Below are 18,712 nucleotides of genomic sequence, written 5' to 3' on the forward strand. Positions count from 1 at the left end.
CACTATTGTACACTTCTTGCTGAACGGAGTATAATTGAGTCCAGTCTCAAACGAGGGTAATTTGACACTAAAGATAAAAATTAACAATGCACATACCCTTTGATTCAGCAATTTTACTTGTAGAAATGTATCCTACAGATACACTGTGTAAAAACATATGTATAAGGATATTTGCTTCTCTCTCCATAAACTTATGTGCCTTTGCATGTATGTAAGGAACACAAACACACACGTACACGCATGCTTATATCTGTACAGCATCTGTCAGGACCCCCAAACTGGCAATAGTAGCTGTCTCTGGAAAGGGAGCTGGATAACTAAAGACTAGGAAAGGAAAGGATATTCACTTTTCACTCTGTGTATTTTATGTATCTTTCAAATTTAGAACCAGCAGCATGTATTTATTACCTATATACGCATTTATACTAGCTATATATCAAAATATCTATTTTCATAATTAGAAAAAAGTTATTTTAAAAGCTTCAAAAGCAGGTTTAAGCTTTTCTTATTGTACTGGCCTCAGTTAAAAACACTCAAGAATAAAAAGGAGCAAATGCAGGTAATTTATTTAACTTTGATAATGGCTAATATTATCTTCTCTGAACATCAGGAGACTCTCCCACAGCCCTCAGCCCAGCCCTGTCTGCTTTTACTCCCTTAGCTCACCTTGGCATTGGCAGTATCAAAAATAGTTTCAATGAGTAAGATATCAACTCCGCCATCCAGAAGTCCTTTGGCCTGCTCTTGGTATGCTTCAACAAGCTCATCAAATGCTGCAAAAAATAAATCACACCCAGCACATCAGTCATCAATATCCTCTGAATGGCCCTAGGGTATCTCAAGTGTAGGTCTGGCACCTGGGAACTACTGCTGGTTTAGAATGCATAGTTAAGAACATGATCTTTTTCTTTTTTATTATTTTTATTTTTTTAATTTATACTTTAAGTTCTAGGGTACATGTGCACAACGTGCAGATCTGTTACATATGTATATATGTGCCATGTTGGTGTGCTGCACTCATTAACTCGTCATTTACATTAGGTATATCTCCTAATACCATCCCTTCCCCCTCCCCTACCCCACAACAGGCCCCAGTGTGTGATGTTCCCCTTCCTGTGTTCAAGTGTTCTCATTGTTCAATTCCCACCTATGAGTGAGAACACGCAGTGCTTTTTGTCCTTGCGATAGTTTGCTGAGAATGATGGTTTCCAGCTTCATCCATCCATATCCCTACAAAGGACATGAACTATTGCGGCTGCATAGTATTCCATGGTGTGTATGTGCCACATTTTCTTAATCTAGTCTATCATTGTTGGACATTTGGGTTGGTTCCAAGTCTTCGCTATTGTGAACAGTGCCACAATAAACATATGTGTGCATGTGTCTTTATAGCAGCATGATTTATAATCCTTCGGGTATATCCCAAATATAATGGGATGGCTGGGTCAAATGGTATTTCTAGTTCTAGATCCTTGGGGAATCACCACACTGTCTTCCACAATGGTTGAACTAGTTTACAGTCCTACCAACAGTGTAAAAGTGTTCCTATTTCTCCACATCCTCTCCAGCACCTGTTGTTTCCTGACTTTTTAATGATCGCCATTCTAACTGGTGTGAGATGGTATCTCATTATGGTTTTGATTTGCATTTCTCTGATGGCCAGTGATGATGAGCATTTTTCATGTGTCTGTTGGCTGTATGAATGTCTTCTTTTGAGAAGTGTCTGTTCAATCCTTCGCCCACTTGTTGATGGGGTTGTTTCCTTCTTATAAATTTTAATTCTTTGTAGATTCCAGATAATAGCCCTTTGTCAGATGAGTAGATTGCAAAAATTTTCTCCCATTCTGTAGGTTGCCTGTTCACTCTGATGGTAGTTTCTTTTGTTGTGCAGAAGCTCTTTAGTTTAATTAGATCCCATTTGTCAATTTTGGTTTTTGTTGTCATTGCTTTTGGTGTTTTAGACATGAAGTCTTTGCCCATGCCTATGTCCTGAAGGGTATTGCCTAGGTTTTCTTCTAGGGTTTTTATGGTTTTAGGTCTAAATTTAAGTCTTTAATCCATCTTGAATTAATTTTTGTATAAGGTGTAAGGAAGGGATCCAGTTTCAGCTTTCTACATATGGCTAGCCAGTTTTCCCAGCACCATTTGTTAAATAGGGAATCCTTTCCCCATTTCTTATTTTTGTCAGGTTTGTCAAAGATCAGATAGTTGTAGATGTGTGGTATTATTTCTGAGGGCTCTGTTCTGTTCCATTGGTCTATATCTCTGTTTTGGTACCAGTACCATAAGAACATGATCTTTTGTAAGAAACCAAATAAAGAAAGGTGGCAGGGACAGAAGGTAAATAAGTAAGCTGAAGGCAGCTGTTCCTAAACATCTGCCACATAACTTCCACTTCCCATGTACAAGCTGAGGAGTGAGAAGGAAGGTGTACGAATGTCTTGAACATGTACCCCTTATTCAACATCTCTGAAATACATTATTCTTTCCACAGCTCATTTCAATCAACCGGTTAAGAGATGGCTGTGAGAAACATGCCACAGTGATGTGGACAGGTCGCAGGTTGAGTTGAAGTCACTCTGTGATAAAGGGCTGCAAGCCTGCAGATTTTGTCTCTGCTCTTACACCAACTCTGTCAGAGAATAAACCTATCTGGTGGGCAATTTCAGTCTCAAACAAAAAGTGTTCAATCACTCCTAGGTAAAATTTTTGTTAGAAATGTCTTGGACTTGCCCAGTGCAGTGGCTCACGCCAGCACTGTGGGGGCCTGAGGCAAGCAGATCACTTGAGGTCAGGAGTTCAAGACCAGCCTGGCCAACATGGTAAAACCCCAACTCTACTTTAAAAATATAAAAATTAGCCAGGCATGATGGCACACGCCTGTAGCCCTAGCTACTGGGAAGAGTGAGGCAGGATAATCGCTCGAACCCAAGAGGTGGAGGCTGCAGCAAGTCAAGATCGTGCCCCTGCATGCCATCCTAGGCAACAAAGTGAGATGCTGTCTCAATTAAAAAAAAAAAAAAAAAAAAAGAAATGTATTTGATTATCTATTTCCACATGAGAGATCATCTCTCTCCCCATTTTATCTCCCAACCAAAAAAGAAAAAATGCTCAGATATCCAATAGAGAAGCCTATACAATAAAGTCCTCCTGTAGCATCACTGACAGGTTCTCAGAAATTGCAGCTTTGACTAATATGTAACAAAACCAGTATTTTCTTTCTAATCAACATTATAATGAAATTCTGTTGAAGGAAATGACATTAATTGAGGGCCTACTATGCATCATTTTGCTTAAAGATGCAGTTTTCAAGAATCTGAATGACGTTAAGTGAAGACTTACTGTACTTCCCCTTGTACAGCCCAAGAGCAAGGAGAAGTTAGCTCCCCACTGGCATGTCTAGACCAAAGAGAGCATCAACAACACATAAGCCTGGTATGAGCAGCTCCTGGTGAAAAAGTGTGGTATCACAACACACAAAGTTCCATAAACCAAAAACCTACAAACTATACTTGCTTGATCTTGTCATCTCCACAGACTGCACTACCAGACATGGTATCATGACTATTCAGCTCTGATATTTTAATGCATTTTGTTTTCTACAGTCTTGATGCTTAGAAATTGACCTAGATATTTGGATGTTTTGTCAGATCTCAATATAAGTATGTTTATATATGGTAGTTTATAACATGTATAATGCCAACATGTTGATATGGCTTGGCTGTGTCCCCACTAAAATCTCATCTTGAATTCCCACGTGTTGTGAGAGGACCTGGTGGGAGGTAATTGAATCATGGGGGCAGGTCTTTTCCGTGCTGTTCTTGTCATAGTGAATAAGTCTCACAAGATCTGATGGTTCTATAAGGGGAAGTTTCCCTGCACAAGCTTTCTCTTTGCCTGCTGCAATCCATGTAAGATGTGACTTGCTCCTCCTTGCCTTCTGCCATGATTATGAGGCTTCCCCAGCCACATGGAACTGTAAGTCCATTAAATCTCTCTTTCTTCTGTAAATTGTATGTCTTTATCAGCAGTGCGAAAATGGACTAATACAGATGTCTAGATAGTACAGACTGCCTTCTGATAAATGAGGATATCGTGGGCTATTCTATAATAGATCACAAACCTAGTATCCAAATTTGCTCAACTTCTGAGTTTACAGTTTTATTTTAGTTGGTTTCATTTCCACAGCTGACAAAGCAGCATTAACATAACACCATATACATTTGAAAGCAAGTTCAAATAATAATCATCATCATAGCTAACTTTCTATTTAGATGTCTACTATACTCCAGGCACTGTTGTACACCTTTTACATGGATTAAATCACAGTAACTCTAAGGTAAACCCTGTTATTGGTTCCATTTTACAGATTTACAGCTTACTGAAGCACAGAGGTACTTGCCCAAGATCAACGATTATATACAGTAAATACTCACTGATGTTCCTATAATCTGGTCTTTCCACAGACGGGGACACAGAGAGTGTCTTATTAGTCGGACCCAGAGCCCCTGCCACAAACCTCTTAATTCCTTTGGGAAAAGAAAAACAAGTGTGAAATCTCTAAGTGGCTGAACATTTTTTGCTGTGAATGAATAGCCAATAAGATTTTTTTCTAGAACACAGATCTATAATCTTTTGTACACAACTCTGAAATCCAAAAAGCTCTAAAAGCCCAAACTTTTTTTTCAATTTGACAATAAAACTTGACCTCTCCTAAACTAGCAAGAGGCTATTTATAGTCTTTATCCAACTTAGATGATTCATAGATTCTGCTTATATATATTTGACCATGGGGCTGCCCCAGAGTCCACTAAGGAAATTATGCCATATAGGAGATATGCACGTATCATCACAAAACCAGTCCCCAAAACACTGAATTCTCACACAACTGACTAAAACATTTCAGTAAGTAATCCTTTTCTATCACCAGAGCTGTGTTTGGACAAATTCCCTCTCCTCCTATTTTTACAAAGCCCTAAAGGTTTTGAACTTAAGTTCTGCAAAATCACCTCACAGTAGCATTTAACTTGAAATGCTTTCTAGTACCATATTGCAGGCCCTTCACTAGAAGGAAATACTAAATCAGGATTAACAATTACAAAGCCTGAAATTGAAGTATGAAGCAAAGCAAATCTTTCTTCAATAACTTTTCCTCTGCCCTAGAGTCCAGGTGCTTCTAAAAATGACGTGGGAAGTTGTGTTCATTACACAGAAGCCAGGGTCATACCGCTCACTACCTTTGATGACTTTAGCCACTCAATAACCTGGTTACTATGCTTTGTAATTTAACTGGAGAAGACTATCAGCTAATTGATAAACCAGTTTTTGAACAAGTTACAGGCCCAAATATTCTTTCGCATCCCCAAAGCTAACCAATAACGTGGGTATAAGAAAAATGTCCTTATCTCTCCTTGCTTTAGCTGGTTCACTGTCCTCTGACCTGTGACTCTGCTGGAGTAATAGTCTATGCTTTTCCATGAATTTAAACATTATCTCTTAGAAACAGAGTTCATGTAAACTGCTTTGGTCTTCATTAGAATGCTGTGTATAACTTCACAGCAATTTTGCTTTCCCGTTGGCAATAACTTCACGTTTCCAAATCTTAAGGGGCTCCATAAATTTCTTATATTCCTTTCCCTCCCTCAAAGCCTCCTACCAGCTGGTGCCCAAGTGTTCTGATGGCATCCAGCCAGGAGGCTAGTTATTTCAGGAGCCACTTTTCAAGTAGCAGCAAGACTGAATCTAATGCCACACTTTTTTGTGTGCTTCACAGAGCCTTCAAGACATCAATAGTATAAAGGGAAAATGCTTGAAAGGCAATATCTCTACCTATATCAGCTAATCACAGGGACGAGGGTGGCTTTAAAAAAATGAGATCAAATATCCTAATAGCAGCCAAGATCATCAAAACAGCCAGCTGTTACTTTTAATGACCTGATGATGTGCTTCCAAAGAGACATAAATTATTTCATCTCTAAATACACAAGGAAGTCAGGGGCCTCGCTACCAAGCCAGGCTAAACCAGGCTGAAAGAGCAACCTGAGGACCACAGGGTTGGCATCAATTCAAAGATGTTGAGTGCTTGATCATGAAACTGCAGAGAAGTAATCTACAAATATGTAAAATACAGTGTCTGCAGTGTTGCTCATAAGCCAAAGGCCACATAAGGAAAAACTGCAATAAGGACAGCCAAGTTATAGCTGACTATATCAAAGGAACCACGTGTGCAAAAAAAGAGAAGAACATTCCTTACCTGTCTGGAGAGTTATCTCCTCGGCAGCTTTTCTGGCCACTCCTGCAGAGCACTTGTTCATCCGGTAGGCCTAATGTATCAACCACAAACATTAGCTTGTTCTTCTTTTCCTCCACACAATAAATAATGGATTCATGACCATCCAATACCCAATGTTCTTCAGTAACAAAATGTAGAGTGAATTAATCTGAGGTCTGAGTGAAATCTTAGCCAAGCAGGCATATCAGCTCCAGACTTGAAAGGCAGCAAGCAAAGATAAGAATCCTTGAGAACTGCTTTTAGGTTCTCCTCCCAAACCATGAGCTAGCTGGTAAAAGGGCAATCCCTAGACATCTAGCATGTTAGAGAATAACCTATGTAGTTAAATATTCTGAGAATTAAGAAAAAAATAAAGCAATGGAAACAGCATAGGCTTAAGAGGCAAAACACACAGGTGCAAGGACTAGTCTGTCACTGCCTGACCAGGCAGTTCCCACTGCAACTTTTCCGGGCCTGATTCGTGTACAATAGTTGGAATCAGTAATTCTGAATTTTTTGCATATTATTAACCACCTGAGAATTTGATAAAGGGCTATGAACCCTCTCACCAGGAAATAAAAAGCAAATATGCACACACACACACAGTGTTGCCTATGATTTAAGAAGGTTCACGGCCCTCCAGAAGCTCTTCCACAGACCAAGTCGGGAGAACCTAGACTCGTGATTTTCAAGTTCCTTTGAATTCCTAAGATCCTATGTGTCTTGAATAACCACATCCAGGAATTTAATAACCAGAATATCCTAAACAGGTGTTGGCAAACTGCGGCTCATAGGGCAAATAGGGTCCACTGCCTGTTTTTGTAAATAGTTTTACTGGGATAAAGTAAGTCCATTCATTTATATAATGTCTATAGCTGCTTCCACACTACATGATGGAGTTGAGTAGTTGCAAAAGACTTTGCTAACAAAGCCAAAATATGTACTATACTATCTGACCCAGGCTCAAAAAAAAAGGGTACAGCCACTCGGAAAGCAGTATGGCAGTTCCTCAAAAAATTAAACATAGAATTACCGTATTATCTAACAATTCGACTTCTGTGTATATATACAAAAAAACTGAATGTGGGAACTTGAATAGATGTTTGTATACACATGTACATAGCAACACTGCATATTCACAATAGCCGAAAGGTAGAAGCAACCCAAATTATCAACAGATGAATAAGCAACACACACAATGATACATTATTCAACCTTAAAGAGGAAGGAAATTCTGACACATGACAACATGGATGAACCTTGAGGACATTACATTAAGTGAAATAAACTAGTCACAAAAGGCCAAATACTATATGATTCAACATAAGGTACCTAGAATAGTCAAATTCATAGAGACAGAAAGTAGAACAGAGTATGCCGGGGCTGGAGTTGGGGGCAGAATGGGAAAGTACTGTTTAATGGGTACAGAGTTTCAGTTTCGGAAAATGAGAAAGTTCTGGAAATGGACAGTGGTGATGATAGCAGAACACTGTGAACGTACTTAATACCACTGAAGTGTATACTTAAATATGATAAATTTTATGTTATGTGTATTTAATCACAATTTTTAAAAAAGAAACCAAGGCTGCCATCTAATACTCAAAAAGGCGTCACAATACTGTGTGCATACGGCCAATGATTATGCCTTTATCAACAGCTACTGCATAATAAGTATCATTTATACTTGATTATTACTTGCCCATAAAAGCAGCCAGTTGGAAAATGAATGGGCCACCATGTTCACAAGCAGGAAGGATTCACACCATTTTCCCCATCTCATCATAAACAACAGATAAGTAGGCATTAGCTTGACTCTGCAGCTTCTAGTGCTTTACTCACTAGCAACTACCAATGCAGCAAACGCTTGTAAGTATCTTAGACACATGGAACAATGGAATTCTTACCAAGTGTTCAAGGCCATAGTCAGCTTGGGCAATGCTAGTGCTGCTGAAAGTATTTGTTTCAATGATATCTGCCCCAGCCAGCAAGTATTCCTGCAACAAGAGATTATAATGTCAATTATGAGCTTTAGAGCTTTTTGTCCCGCCGGAATAGACATGCCCTTTCATTACCACTATTATCACCATCTATCTTTTGACCACTTACTAAGAGTAAGGCACTGCATTAGAAGGTAGAGATGCAAAAAAGGTGTAAGGATTTCACAGAAAGGCATGTGGTATGAATAAATAAACACAGAACTTGACTTCAGACAATGTTAACATCCTAAGGTTATAAGAATTTAATCAAGTCCCTTAAACTCTCTGAGTCTCAGTCTCCTCATTCAAAAATATTATAACCCTACTTCACAGGGTAGCTATCTGCTAATATAAAGTAACACATCAGCCAGGCACGGTGGCTTATATAATCATAGCACTTTGGGAGGCCAAGGTGAGAGGACTGCTTGAGGCCAGTTCAAGATCAGTCTGTGCAACATAGAAAGACCCTGTCTCTAACCAAAACAATACAAAAAATTAGCCAGGCATGGTGGCACATGCCCATAGTCCCAGCTACTTGGAAGGCTAAGGCAGGAGGACTGCTTGGGCCCAGAGGTTCAAGTGAGGCACAGTGGGCTAGAGTGAGCCACAGTGGCACCACGGTACTCCAGCCTGGGTGACAGAGTGAGACCCTGTCTCAAAAAAACAACATCAAGTGTCTGGCACATAATGGGCACTCAACAAACGGTAGTTCTGTTCCCTTATCTTCTTCCTGCTTTGGCAGAACATGATGCCTATGGAGAAGTATACCATCTCAGAGATCTCAACATCTGATCACAATTTTTTCAGTCTACATCTCCTAGTCCCTCTGAACCAGCATCACATCCTTACTGAAACCCTGAAGATCTTGATGCTGCTTTGTGCTCTCTCTTCGAAACTCGTGTTCCTGGCTCCATTCTTTGGATCATCTCAACCTCAATCTGACTAGCACCCTGGAATCACTTGACCCCCCTTGATTTTCCAACACTGAATAAACCCAACCCCTCTTAAGTCGATGGACAATGCTTGCAGAAGCACTGGGAGAAAAAAACCAAGACATGCATATTTATAGTAACAATAACAAACATCCTAAATATCAACCAATAGGGAAATAGCTAAATAAACTAAAATATATCCACTGTATTACATGCCATGTGACAGCTAAAAAAAAATGGATATCTACAAATACTGACATGGAAAGATTCTGCAAAGTATCGTTAAATTAAAAAAAAAAATAGAATGATATGTAAAGCACGACACCATTAAATTAAAACACACACACACACAGAGTACTATGAGTTTTCTACATATATATTCACTCACGTATACACACATATACATACATGAAAATGCATAACAAAAGAATCTGGGACGACACACACCAACTAACATCAGAGTTATCTCTAGGGAAAAATTAGCAATTTAGAGTATGGTCAAATGGGAATATATTATCTACGAGATTTGTTTCATAAGAACTAATTTTAGTTTTTTTAAAAGAACAAGAAAAATTGAAAATAAACTTAATGCCTAGGAATAAGAAGATTAGTTAAATAAATGATATATACAAAGAATAGATTATGAAGTTATTAAAATCATGTTTCAGAATATTTAACACTCATGGTATATAAGTAATAAACGCAAATTATAAGACAGTACAAAGCAATGTAATCCCAATTTAATTTTTTAAAATCCAAATATAGAAAACTAGACTAAAATATGAAACACGAGTGATAGCTGTATCTTAGAATTTTATAATGGGTGAGCGCCAGCTTTCCAGTTCATAGACAGCATCTTCTCACTGCATCTTCACATGGTGGAAGGGGCGAATAAGCGCCCTTGAGCCTCTTTATAAGGGCACCTCCTAATACCATCACACTGGGCATTAGGATTTCACATACGAATCTCACAGAGACACAAACATTGAGACCACAGCAGTGCCCTTGTAAGGAGAAATATGAGGTTTTTTGTCCTCTCTCTGCTCTCCGTCAAGTAAAGATACAAAAAGATAGCCATCTATAAACAAGAGGGCCCTCACCAGACGCAGGATCTGCTGGCACTTTGTGGACTTCCAGCTTCCAGAACTGTGAGAAATAAATGTGTGCTTGTATAACCCAGTCTATGGTAACAGGTAATATAGCAGCCAAAGCTAAGACACCACCTTTAAGCATTTCTTCATCAGGGCTGTTGCAGTGACTTGAATAAGATAGTTTTCTCACATTCACTAGTGTGAAAACCCTTATTTGTCCAGAATCTCATAGTTTTTCACTAGAGTTTACATGCCTCAAGGGCAGAAAACCTACCTATCTCATCCCCTTATCCTGAGTGCCCAACACAGTACATAACTTTTATTTGATGTCCAAAACTTGCTTTCTGAATAAACTGCCTCTTCTTTATTCTCCAGAGCACTCGGCATAGCAATCTGCCCTGATACATGAAATAGCTTGCAGAATAACAGAATGAATACATTTGGGAACCTGGGAATACTTTACCTTATGGATTTGGTAAATGACATCGGGCTGAGTTATACTTAAAATGTCATTGTTGCCTTTCAGCGGCCTGGCATGATCTTTAAATTCCTGACCTCGGAAGTGTTCTTCGTTTAGCTTCTGCCGCTGGATCATGGTTCCCATCCCTCCATCCAGCACCATAATCCTCTTCCGCAGAATGGCATCGATCTCATCCCGCGGGGTTTTCTTCAGACCTGCTTTAAACAAAGTGGAAGTTTTACTTTAAAGAATGAAAGGTAAAAAAGATGTGTGAGGGAGGAGCTTGAGAGAAATTTATAATAATCTGCAATAAGGAGTAAATGGAGCTCATAAAAGATGCACTCATAACTCTATATAGGAAAATGCTGCCCAAAAAGGCCGTTAAATCGTAACAAAGCCTAATACAAGATTGCACACAGCACAAAATCCCTGGTAAAGCACAAAACCAAGGTGAAGGTAGGCTGCAACTTCTCCTGCTTTACAGATGAGGAAAACAGGCAATAATGGGCCAGTGATACAAGACTTCGCTCTCCCTAAATAAAATGATTTAGTAGAGAAAATTGAAAACCATCAGTAATTCCAAACTACTCTTTAAAATATTAGCTTTGACCTTCTCCCTCACCTATTGCCAGAACTAATAATGGCCTGCAAACAGAGTTTTACTCATCTCTGCCCAATTATGAAATAATAACCGGCTAACACCCTTGAACTTCTCAACTCTCCCCACGCTCCTTGACTTCTAATTCCCAGTCCAGAAAAGGGCCCAATGCTTACTCCTTCTAATCCTGCTTTCTGGTTTCTATGACCTACTGGAAAGCCACAAAACTATGCTGACTGGAGTCACTGAAAATTTGTAATGTTCAGCCTCTTCTTTGGTTCACCTTTTCTTGACCTCCCTCAATACTTCTAACACCTGCTGTCCCAATTTCTGCTTTTTATAGCACCAAATCCTTTTCCTCCTCACTCCACAAGTGATTTCACCTAATCCTATACAAAGAAGTCTTCTGTTGGAGGCTCCTCAAATTCACACCCTCTCCACCTCAAAATCCTCTTGCAGTCTGGCTCCTCTATTTCCCTTCTTTCTGCACCCAAGGAAGAGCGCATGATCACCAACACCTCCCACTGCTCCCCCATCTAGCCCTTCCCACTCCCACAGTTCCACCTCAGCAACCACCGATTTCTTATCTTTCTGAGGTGGCTTCCTCTTCCACCACTCTCCTGAAATTACTTTCTAAAGACGCCAATGACCTTCTAAATACCAAAAACACCTGGCCCCAATCTTAGACCCAGCTTGTAAACCACTGGATATCGCTACCTCAACTACCCACCTGCCCCTCAATCTAATATTCAAAACCAAACTTGCATATATTCTCTGTCTCACCTCCTGATTTCTGTAAATGGCAACACCCTTCCCAGAAAACTAACCATAAAATCTCAATATTATCTGACTCCTTATTCCCCCTAATAACCAACATCTACTTAGATCCCAAGCCTTATAGATTTGGCCTCTAAAATGCCATGCACAATGGTCCCACCTTCTCGCCCTATGACAACCCCTTTCTTCAAGCCCTTACTACACAGGCCAGCTATTACCAATCCTCTCTGAGCTCTAGTTTGCATCCATGCAAATGAGATCATACATCTATGGAAGTGCCTTGTAAACTATCAAGTGTTCTACAAAGGTAAGAGATCACCACCATACCCAGTCGCCCTGTGTTCCAATCCATCCTATGAACCACTACCAGATAAATCTTCCTATAGAACAATTTTTTAAACCAGTTGCTTCCTCTGCTCAAACACCTTCAACAACTCCCTATAGCATATCAGAGTGAATACATGTTACTCAAAACAAACCTTAATGACACCAACCCATTCCTTCTGTGCTCCCTAAGAGGCAAGAAAAGCTGAAGTCAAACGGAGCTGGTTCTAAGCTATTTGAGCTCCTTGGAGCTCATGCCTAGCAACACCAAGGTCAGTACTTGGCAAATATTTCTTTAATTGAAATGACAAAAAAGTGAGGGTAGATGAGAAACAACAGGCAAAGATAATTTAAAACCCAAACCAGTAACTTAAGAATATTTGTAAGCTGGTATTGGGTGCAAACTTACAACCCTGCCTTGTCTTACTGTCCAGGGTCTCAAGTATATAACACAGGAACTGGGGCTAAATGGTGGTCACAGAACTTTTTTGAGTGACTTTCTCCAAGTGGGCTTCAGGAAGATGGCTCTAGTAACCTGAAAGAAAAATTTGCAATATCCAATATCTCATTTCTTTTCCAAAGCACTGTTTCTTTCAGGATGTACTATTCCTTTCCAAAGCCACCTCACTGGCTAATTGTGTTTATTGAACTCGCAGGTGAGAGAAAACACTTCCTGATAAAGGAACGAAGTTAAGTTTTAATGATCTGACCAAAAGTACTTCAAGAACCAAAGAAAACCACTTCTCGGGAAATGCGGAGAAAAGGTAGGGCTTAATGAAGCATGTATAACAGAAAGACTGGTAGGCATCAGGCAGTGGGCATCATTTCAACCTATAGTAGACATGGTAAATTCACATGCTGCGTTAATTTAGGCACTCCATGATGTGACTACCCTACCAGCCAATAAGCACTCAGAATTTGATAGGCTTAAGCTAATAGTGGCAGGGTGCGAAAATCCAAGAAATCTGGGTTTTAGCCCCAGTTCCCCTTAGTAGCTATGGGATTTTAGACAAGTCCTCTCCGTGCTTCAGCAAGATGAGGGAACATCGGCCCTGCCCTCATCATTGGAATTGTGATACCAAAATGAGACCATATGTTAAGAACTGGACCTCTTAAGTCACACAAGTCATGAAATGAGACATTGGTGTTTGATGTATAGTAAACATCTGATAAATATTAGCTACTCTTATTATGTTGGTATTATTGCAGAGCTGGGACTGAAGCTCTAACGATTGTGTTCTATATATTACAAAGTTCAGTGGGCTGTGAAAAATCATGTAAAGCCTGAAGCTCTCAGTTGTTCACGTTGGGGCGGGAATAGCATACTTGCAGGTTTGGTAATGTCTTCTTCAGTCAGGTGAAAGAAGAAAATACCCAGTGAAAGCTGTTAAATGTAGATAATTTCACATGAGGAATGAGAAGACAAAGAACTAAAGACTGTAACCTACATGCCCAAATGAATCGCTTTCTTCTCAAAAGGATGTAGCTGCAATTCTCCCTGAAATGACATCACGTGAACTTAAGTGGGTGACTGAATCATAAGGCTGGTGTGAGCATGGGGTGTGGCAGTGGCGAAATAGGTCATACACGTGACATTTCGTATTTAAAAGGTATTCAAACTTTCTAGGGAAAAAAAGGCAATCTTTTCCACAGACAGTAAAGTATATTCTTTGACATCAGCAAAATGATTAATCAATATCAATCAATATCCTATTATTTACACGCCCTTCTTCCCATCTTCTCCACTGAGCGAGTGCACACATGTTTAGCAAATCTAACCACTCAGAGAGCCTCCACCCCTCCTCTCATTTTCACAAAAAGTCTTAGTACTTTTCCATGGGGCCCTTACTGTATACCCTTTTCAATCCAGAAATAATAAGCTTTGTTTTTGGACTTTAAGACACTTCACTATTTACCATAAAACAACCCAGCCCCACACATGCAATTTCTGGTATCTTGTTTGCTGAGCCACCATATAGGCAAGAGATCAAAAGTTTTTAAAAACATCTGCTTTGGTTTTTTAGAAACCTGACAAACTTACTGTATAATTTATGTGGAAAAACTTTATGACTTCAAATGAAGAGGAACTTCTTAAGATGCAAAAAGACCAACCTCTTAATTTTTAAAAAAAACGATCAATTTGATTACATAAAAACCAAGGATTTCTCTTAAATGAAAGTCACCATAGACAAAAATAATAGACGATAGGTTGGGGGAAGATTCTTCAATGTCTAAAGCTAATTTGTTTTCTCATTGATTTGTGTTAGTTCCTTGTACATTCCAGAATGTAATGTACAATGTGAATTTAAAAATACCTATAGAGTTTACAACAAAATGTATAAATATATGAATATATGTGGAAAAGGCAGTCTATGGAAACAAGAGAATTGTGAATGGAAAATACAGACAAAAAGGAATATATAACAAAACACATATGAGCAGGAATTTTGCGGACTGAATAAAAAACTCCTATGCAACTGAGGCCCTTAAAAATCCATTACTCAGGCTGGGTGTGGCAGTTCATGCCTGTAATCCCAACACTTTGCCAGACCGAAGTAGGTAGATCACTGAGTCCAGGAGTTCGAAAACAGCCTGGGCAACACAGTGACCTCGTCTCTACAAAAAAACAAAAATTAGCCAAGCATGGTGGTGTGCACCTGTAGTCCCAGCTCCTAGGAAGGCTGAGGCAAGAGAACTGTTTGAGCCTAGGAAGTCCAGGCTGCAGTGAACCGTGATCATGCCACTGCACTCAGCTTGGGCAACAGAGTGAGACTGTCTCAAGAAAAAGAAAAAAAGAAAAACCATTGCTTCCTCATTATCTAACTTGCTTATTTTTCCTTTAGAGGATAATGTAAGATTTCCCATTTAGAGAAACTAAGAAGTCTTCCTTCAGAAGATCTGTTGGTATGAAGTGTCCACTATCTTAGCCTTCTGTATTCCTTCAGCTTTTCCAGTAGGAGGTCATTTTTCACTGGCTTTAATTACCATTCTAATTCACCGGTTTCTAATTACTATCAGAACTTGCTCAAAAGAATAAGCCACCTTGACAATTCTTTCCCTTGGCAGAGTGGGGATCTATTGAAATGTCACTCTTCTATGAAAAACAACAACAATATTGTATTTATCTGTATTCAGTTCATTAGGTCTAGAACGTTCTGTATATTTAACTACTGACTAGTCAAGTTCTAAATAGTCGGTTCTTTCTGATTGTCTTTCACAGTAAATATAAGAATATAGTTTTGCAGTTAGTTCCTTCATTTAGCTGACTAGTTATAACACTATTTCAGAAATATTTTTATGTTTAATGTATATAAGTATATGTAAATAACTGCAGTGCAGAGGAGAGTCCCAAGGAACATTCTTGGCTTGTAAGCCTAAGAGATTACACGGTATTTTCTCCAGTTTTGAGTGGATTAAGGGAATATACTTTGTGGGGTTTTTTCCCCTGCCATTAACATCTTATTTTCTAGCTAACAATATTCTGATTCACAGCAAGTGTTCCAAAAAATAAACATGGGAATAAGTGGTTAAAGCCCTAGTCAGATTTGGAGGCGGGGTAAGTCCGCTAGCACCACCTTTAAGAACTAGCCTAAAGAATGACAAGATGAAGGCCTAAACAAATAAATTTCTAATATGTGCATGTAAGTTACAAATTGCGGTGTCAAGAACTCATCTCCCTTGAAGGTAAAATGACCCCAAGTAGGTCTGACTTACTTAGGACTCCTCTTTCCACTGTGCTAAATGGGGAACACATACAGCAAAAGCACATTTTCATTTTCTGCATTATCATCAAATGATCCCAATGCTTTCTCACCAGTGTCCCTTCTTTGCTTTATTAAAAAGTCTTACTACTGACCTACAAGTCACTTGCAAGATACTTTTCTCTTTCATTTTCGGATCTCTAATTTCTAGTTTGCACACACTTGCTACACTTTGTTTTTTGGGTTTTTTTGTTTGTTTGTTTGTTTTGGAGACTAAGTCTCACTTTGTCACCCAGGCTGGAGTCTCCGCTCGCTGCAACCTCCGCCTCCAGGGTTCAAGCAATTCTCCTGCTCAGCCACCTGAGCAGCTGGGGTTACAGATGCTCACCATAAACTCAGCCAATTTTTGTATTTTTAGTACAGATGAGGTTTCACCATGTTGGCCAGGCTGGTCTTGAATTCCTGACCTTAGGTGACCCGACTGCCTCAGCCTCCCAAAGTGCTGGTATTACAGATGCGAGCCACCACGCCCAGCCTCTCTGTGGGCATCTCTTCGCTTGTGCAGTATTCCATTTTTAATATATATTATTTCCTTTGATTTTAATAACCTAGAGAAGAATTAGGCTGATAGCAATTAACTGGATCATTTATTCATTCCTTCATTAATCATTCATCAACTGAGTTCCAAATAACACTCATAGTACTAAGCAAGGATGAAACCAAGAAACCTTTAGAAGCTGTAGTTAAAATTTTCTCCCAAGATGTATTTGCTAGCCCACCATCCTCCTTCCCCAGGGCACACAAACATGGTCTGAAGTCGCATTTCGTTTTAAGGCCCAACCTTGAGAATCAGGAATTCTCAGCTCTCCATTAAAATTTCATTAAGATTGTACACCAGTAAACTACTAAGGGATATTAGGAAGTTAAAATCTGATTCTAATCCCAAAAGAAGTTGCTCACATAGACAGATGCTGGACTACCTCTAAAGGTCTTTTCTAGGCGCACTGGCCTGATTCAGAACTTCAGAGGCCCTAGACTTGGTTAAACTCCACTCAGTGCTCAATTCTAGAAGCCAGCCTTGGGGTGAAGGGATTAGGCTAGATTCAAACATTCAACAATTTTCATTTTCTGTTTTAAAAAAAAAAATCACTCACTATTCACAGTATTTTAAGTCTTCAGTGGCATTTTACTTCTGATAATGACACCTAAATTCAGATGAAAGGGAAATAACTTTACTTGTTTAAATTAAATGGGAAGGGGGAGGCCAGAAATTATGAGTAAAAGATATTATCCAAATAAACATATGATCTCCCTATGATCATTTATTAAATAAGATGTAAACCTCTATGAGAGGTTTACATCTTATTTAATAACAGCAGCGATCTTAAATCTTATTTAAGAGGTTTACATCTTATTTAATAACAGCAGTGATGTCTTTCTCAGCCACAGTCCCACTAGTTTCAAGGACAATCCTATCAGTCCCGTTGTCAGAACCCAAGAATCAAGAGTTACCAGTTAACCTCTGATAAATTTCCTTGCACGTTACGAATTTAGCATTCCCCCTCTTCCTGAAGCTAAACATCCCCCACTATGTCATAGGATATTTACTGTTCTGTACTTATCACTAATTCTCGGTTCTACATCTCCTACGTTTTTATGAGTGTATCTGCCCACAAATTATAATCAGGCATGACCTTAGGGATCCAGAGCTCATTACAAAGCTAACATTACGCTCAGTTCTTGTGCTAAACTAGCTTTTTCTCATTGTTGATGCCAGGGCCACCAATATCAGAATCGCTTGAAATTACTACGCCCCATCTCGGTATCTGGAGGTGGGGTCTGCTCATCTATTTTAACAGTGAGTCTATGCATATTGCGGTTTTGCAGCAGTATGCGTAGACGCAGAAAACAAAAAGTTCCAAGTAGTAATTTTAAAGAGTTCTGAGTTTCCTCGTCTGTCTCTCCGCGCCTGAACTTTCCTTGGCAATAGGTGAACAACAATATTTACGTCACACCACGCGAAACTTCAGGGGGCCCAGCTGGTTTATGCTGCGTCGAACTGGAAAGTTTAGTTACTGTGACGTTAAGAATGTGTTCCGGAGGCAAGGGGAGGAAGCTTTTTGCAGGTTTTGATGGTTTGCCTGAGGAGGAAGAGGTGAAGGTCGGAGAAAGAGTGAAGCAAATCACGGGGCCCTCCCGGCTACCGCGCCGAGTTCTCAAGGTGCCGCCCACACGCGGGGAAACCCCGCCGGGCGTCTCCCGCCGCAGAAGGGAATCGCCCCAGGGATTAGGAGGCCACAGCACGAGTTAAGAAACACAACCGAACCACGCGGACGGGGTCGCAGCATTACCGGGTTGCGACAGGTCTTGAAGCGCGGGTGACATGCTGTCGAGTCTCCTCCTCGCGCAGAGGGCGCGGCGGGGAAGACGCGCTCTCCACAGGTGACGACGGCCAAGGGCCACGCCAGCCAGCGCCAGGCGAACCTGCCACAGAAGGCCCGGGTCTTTTGACGCCTCCCGTTGGCTCGCGTCGCGGGGGAACTGAGGACCCCGAAAGCCCGCTGCGCCCTAGGGCCTCTCTC

General features: G+C 40.0%; 1 protein-coding gene across 2 annotated transcripts in view; it reads right to left on the minus strand.

Moving 5' to 3' along the window:
* MTR (5-methyltetrahydrofolate-homocysteine methyltransferase) overlaps positions 1 to 18,712 on the minus strand; it is a 103,011-nt gene extending 84,299 nt beyond the window's left edge. For both annotated transcript variants that reach the window (XM_011976376.1, XM_011976375.1), the window contains exons 1-6: positions 18,482 to 18,712; positions 10,734 to 10,948; positions 8,176 to 8,265; positions 6,254 to 6,323; positions 4,437 to 4,529; positions 667 to 773 (exon numbers count right to left, since the gene is read on the minus strand). In XM_011976376.1, coding sequence (XP_011831766.1) covers positions 667 to 773; positions 4,437 to 4,529; positions 6,254 to 6,323; positions 8,176 to 8,265; positions 10,734 to 10,948; positions 18,482 to 18,515 — 609 coding nt within the window. In that variant the 5' untranslated portion in view covers positions 18,516 to 18,712. The remainder of the gene's footprint in view (positions 1 to 666; positions 774 to 4,436; positions 4,530 to 6,253; positions 6,324 to 8,175; positions 8,266 to 10,733; positions 10,949 to 18,481) is intronic.

The sequence above is a fragment of the Mandrillus leucophaeus genome, unplaced genomic scaffold, assembly GCF_000951045.1.
Source record: "Mandrillus leucophaeus isolate KB7577 unplaced genomic scaffold, Mleu.le_1.0 Scaffold165, whole genome shotgun sequence".
Taxonomy (NCBI): domain Eukaryota; kingdom Metazoa; phylum Chordata; class Mammalia; order Primates; family Cercopithecidae; genus Mandrillus; species Mandrillus leucophaeus.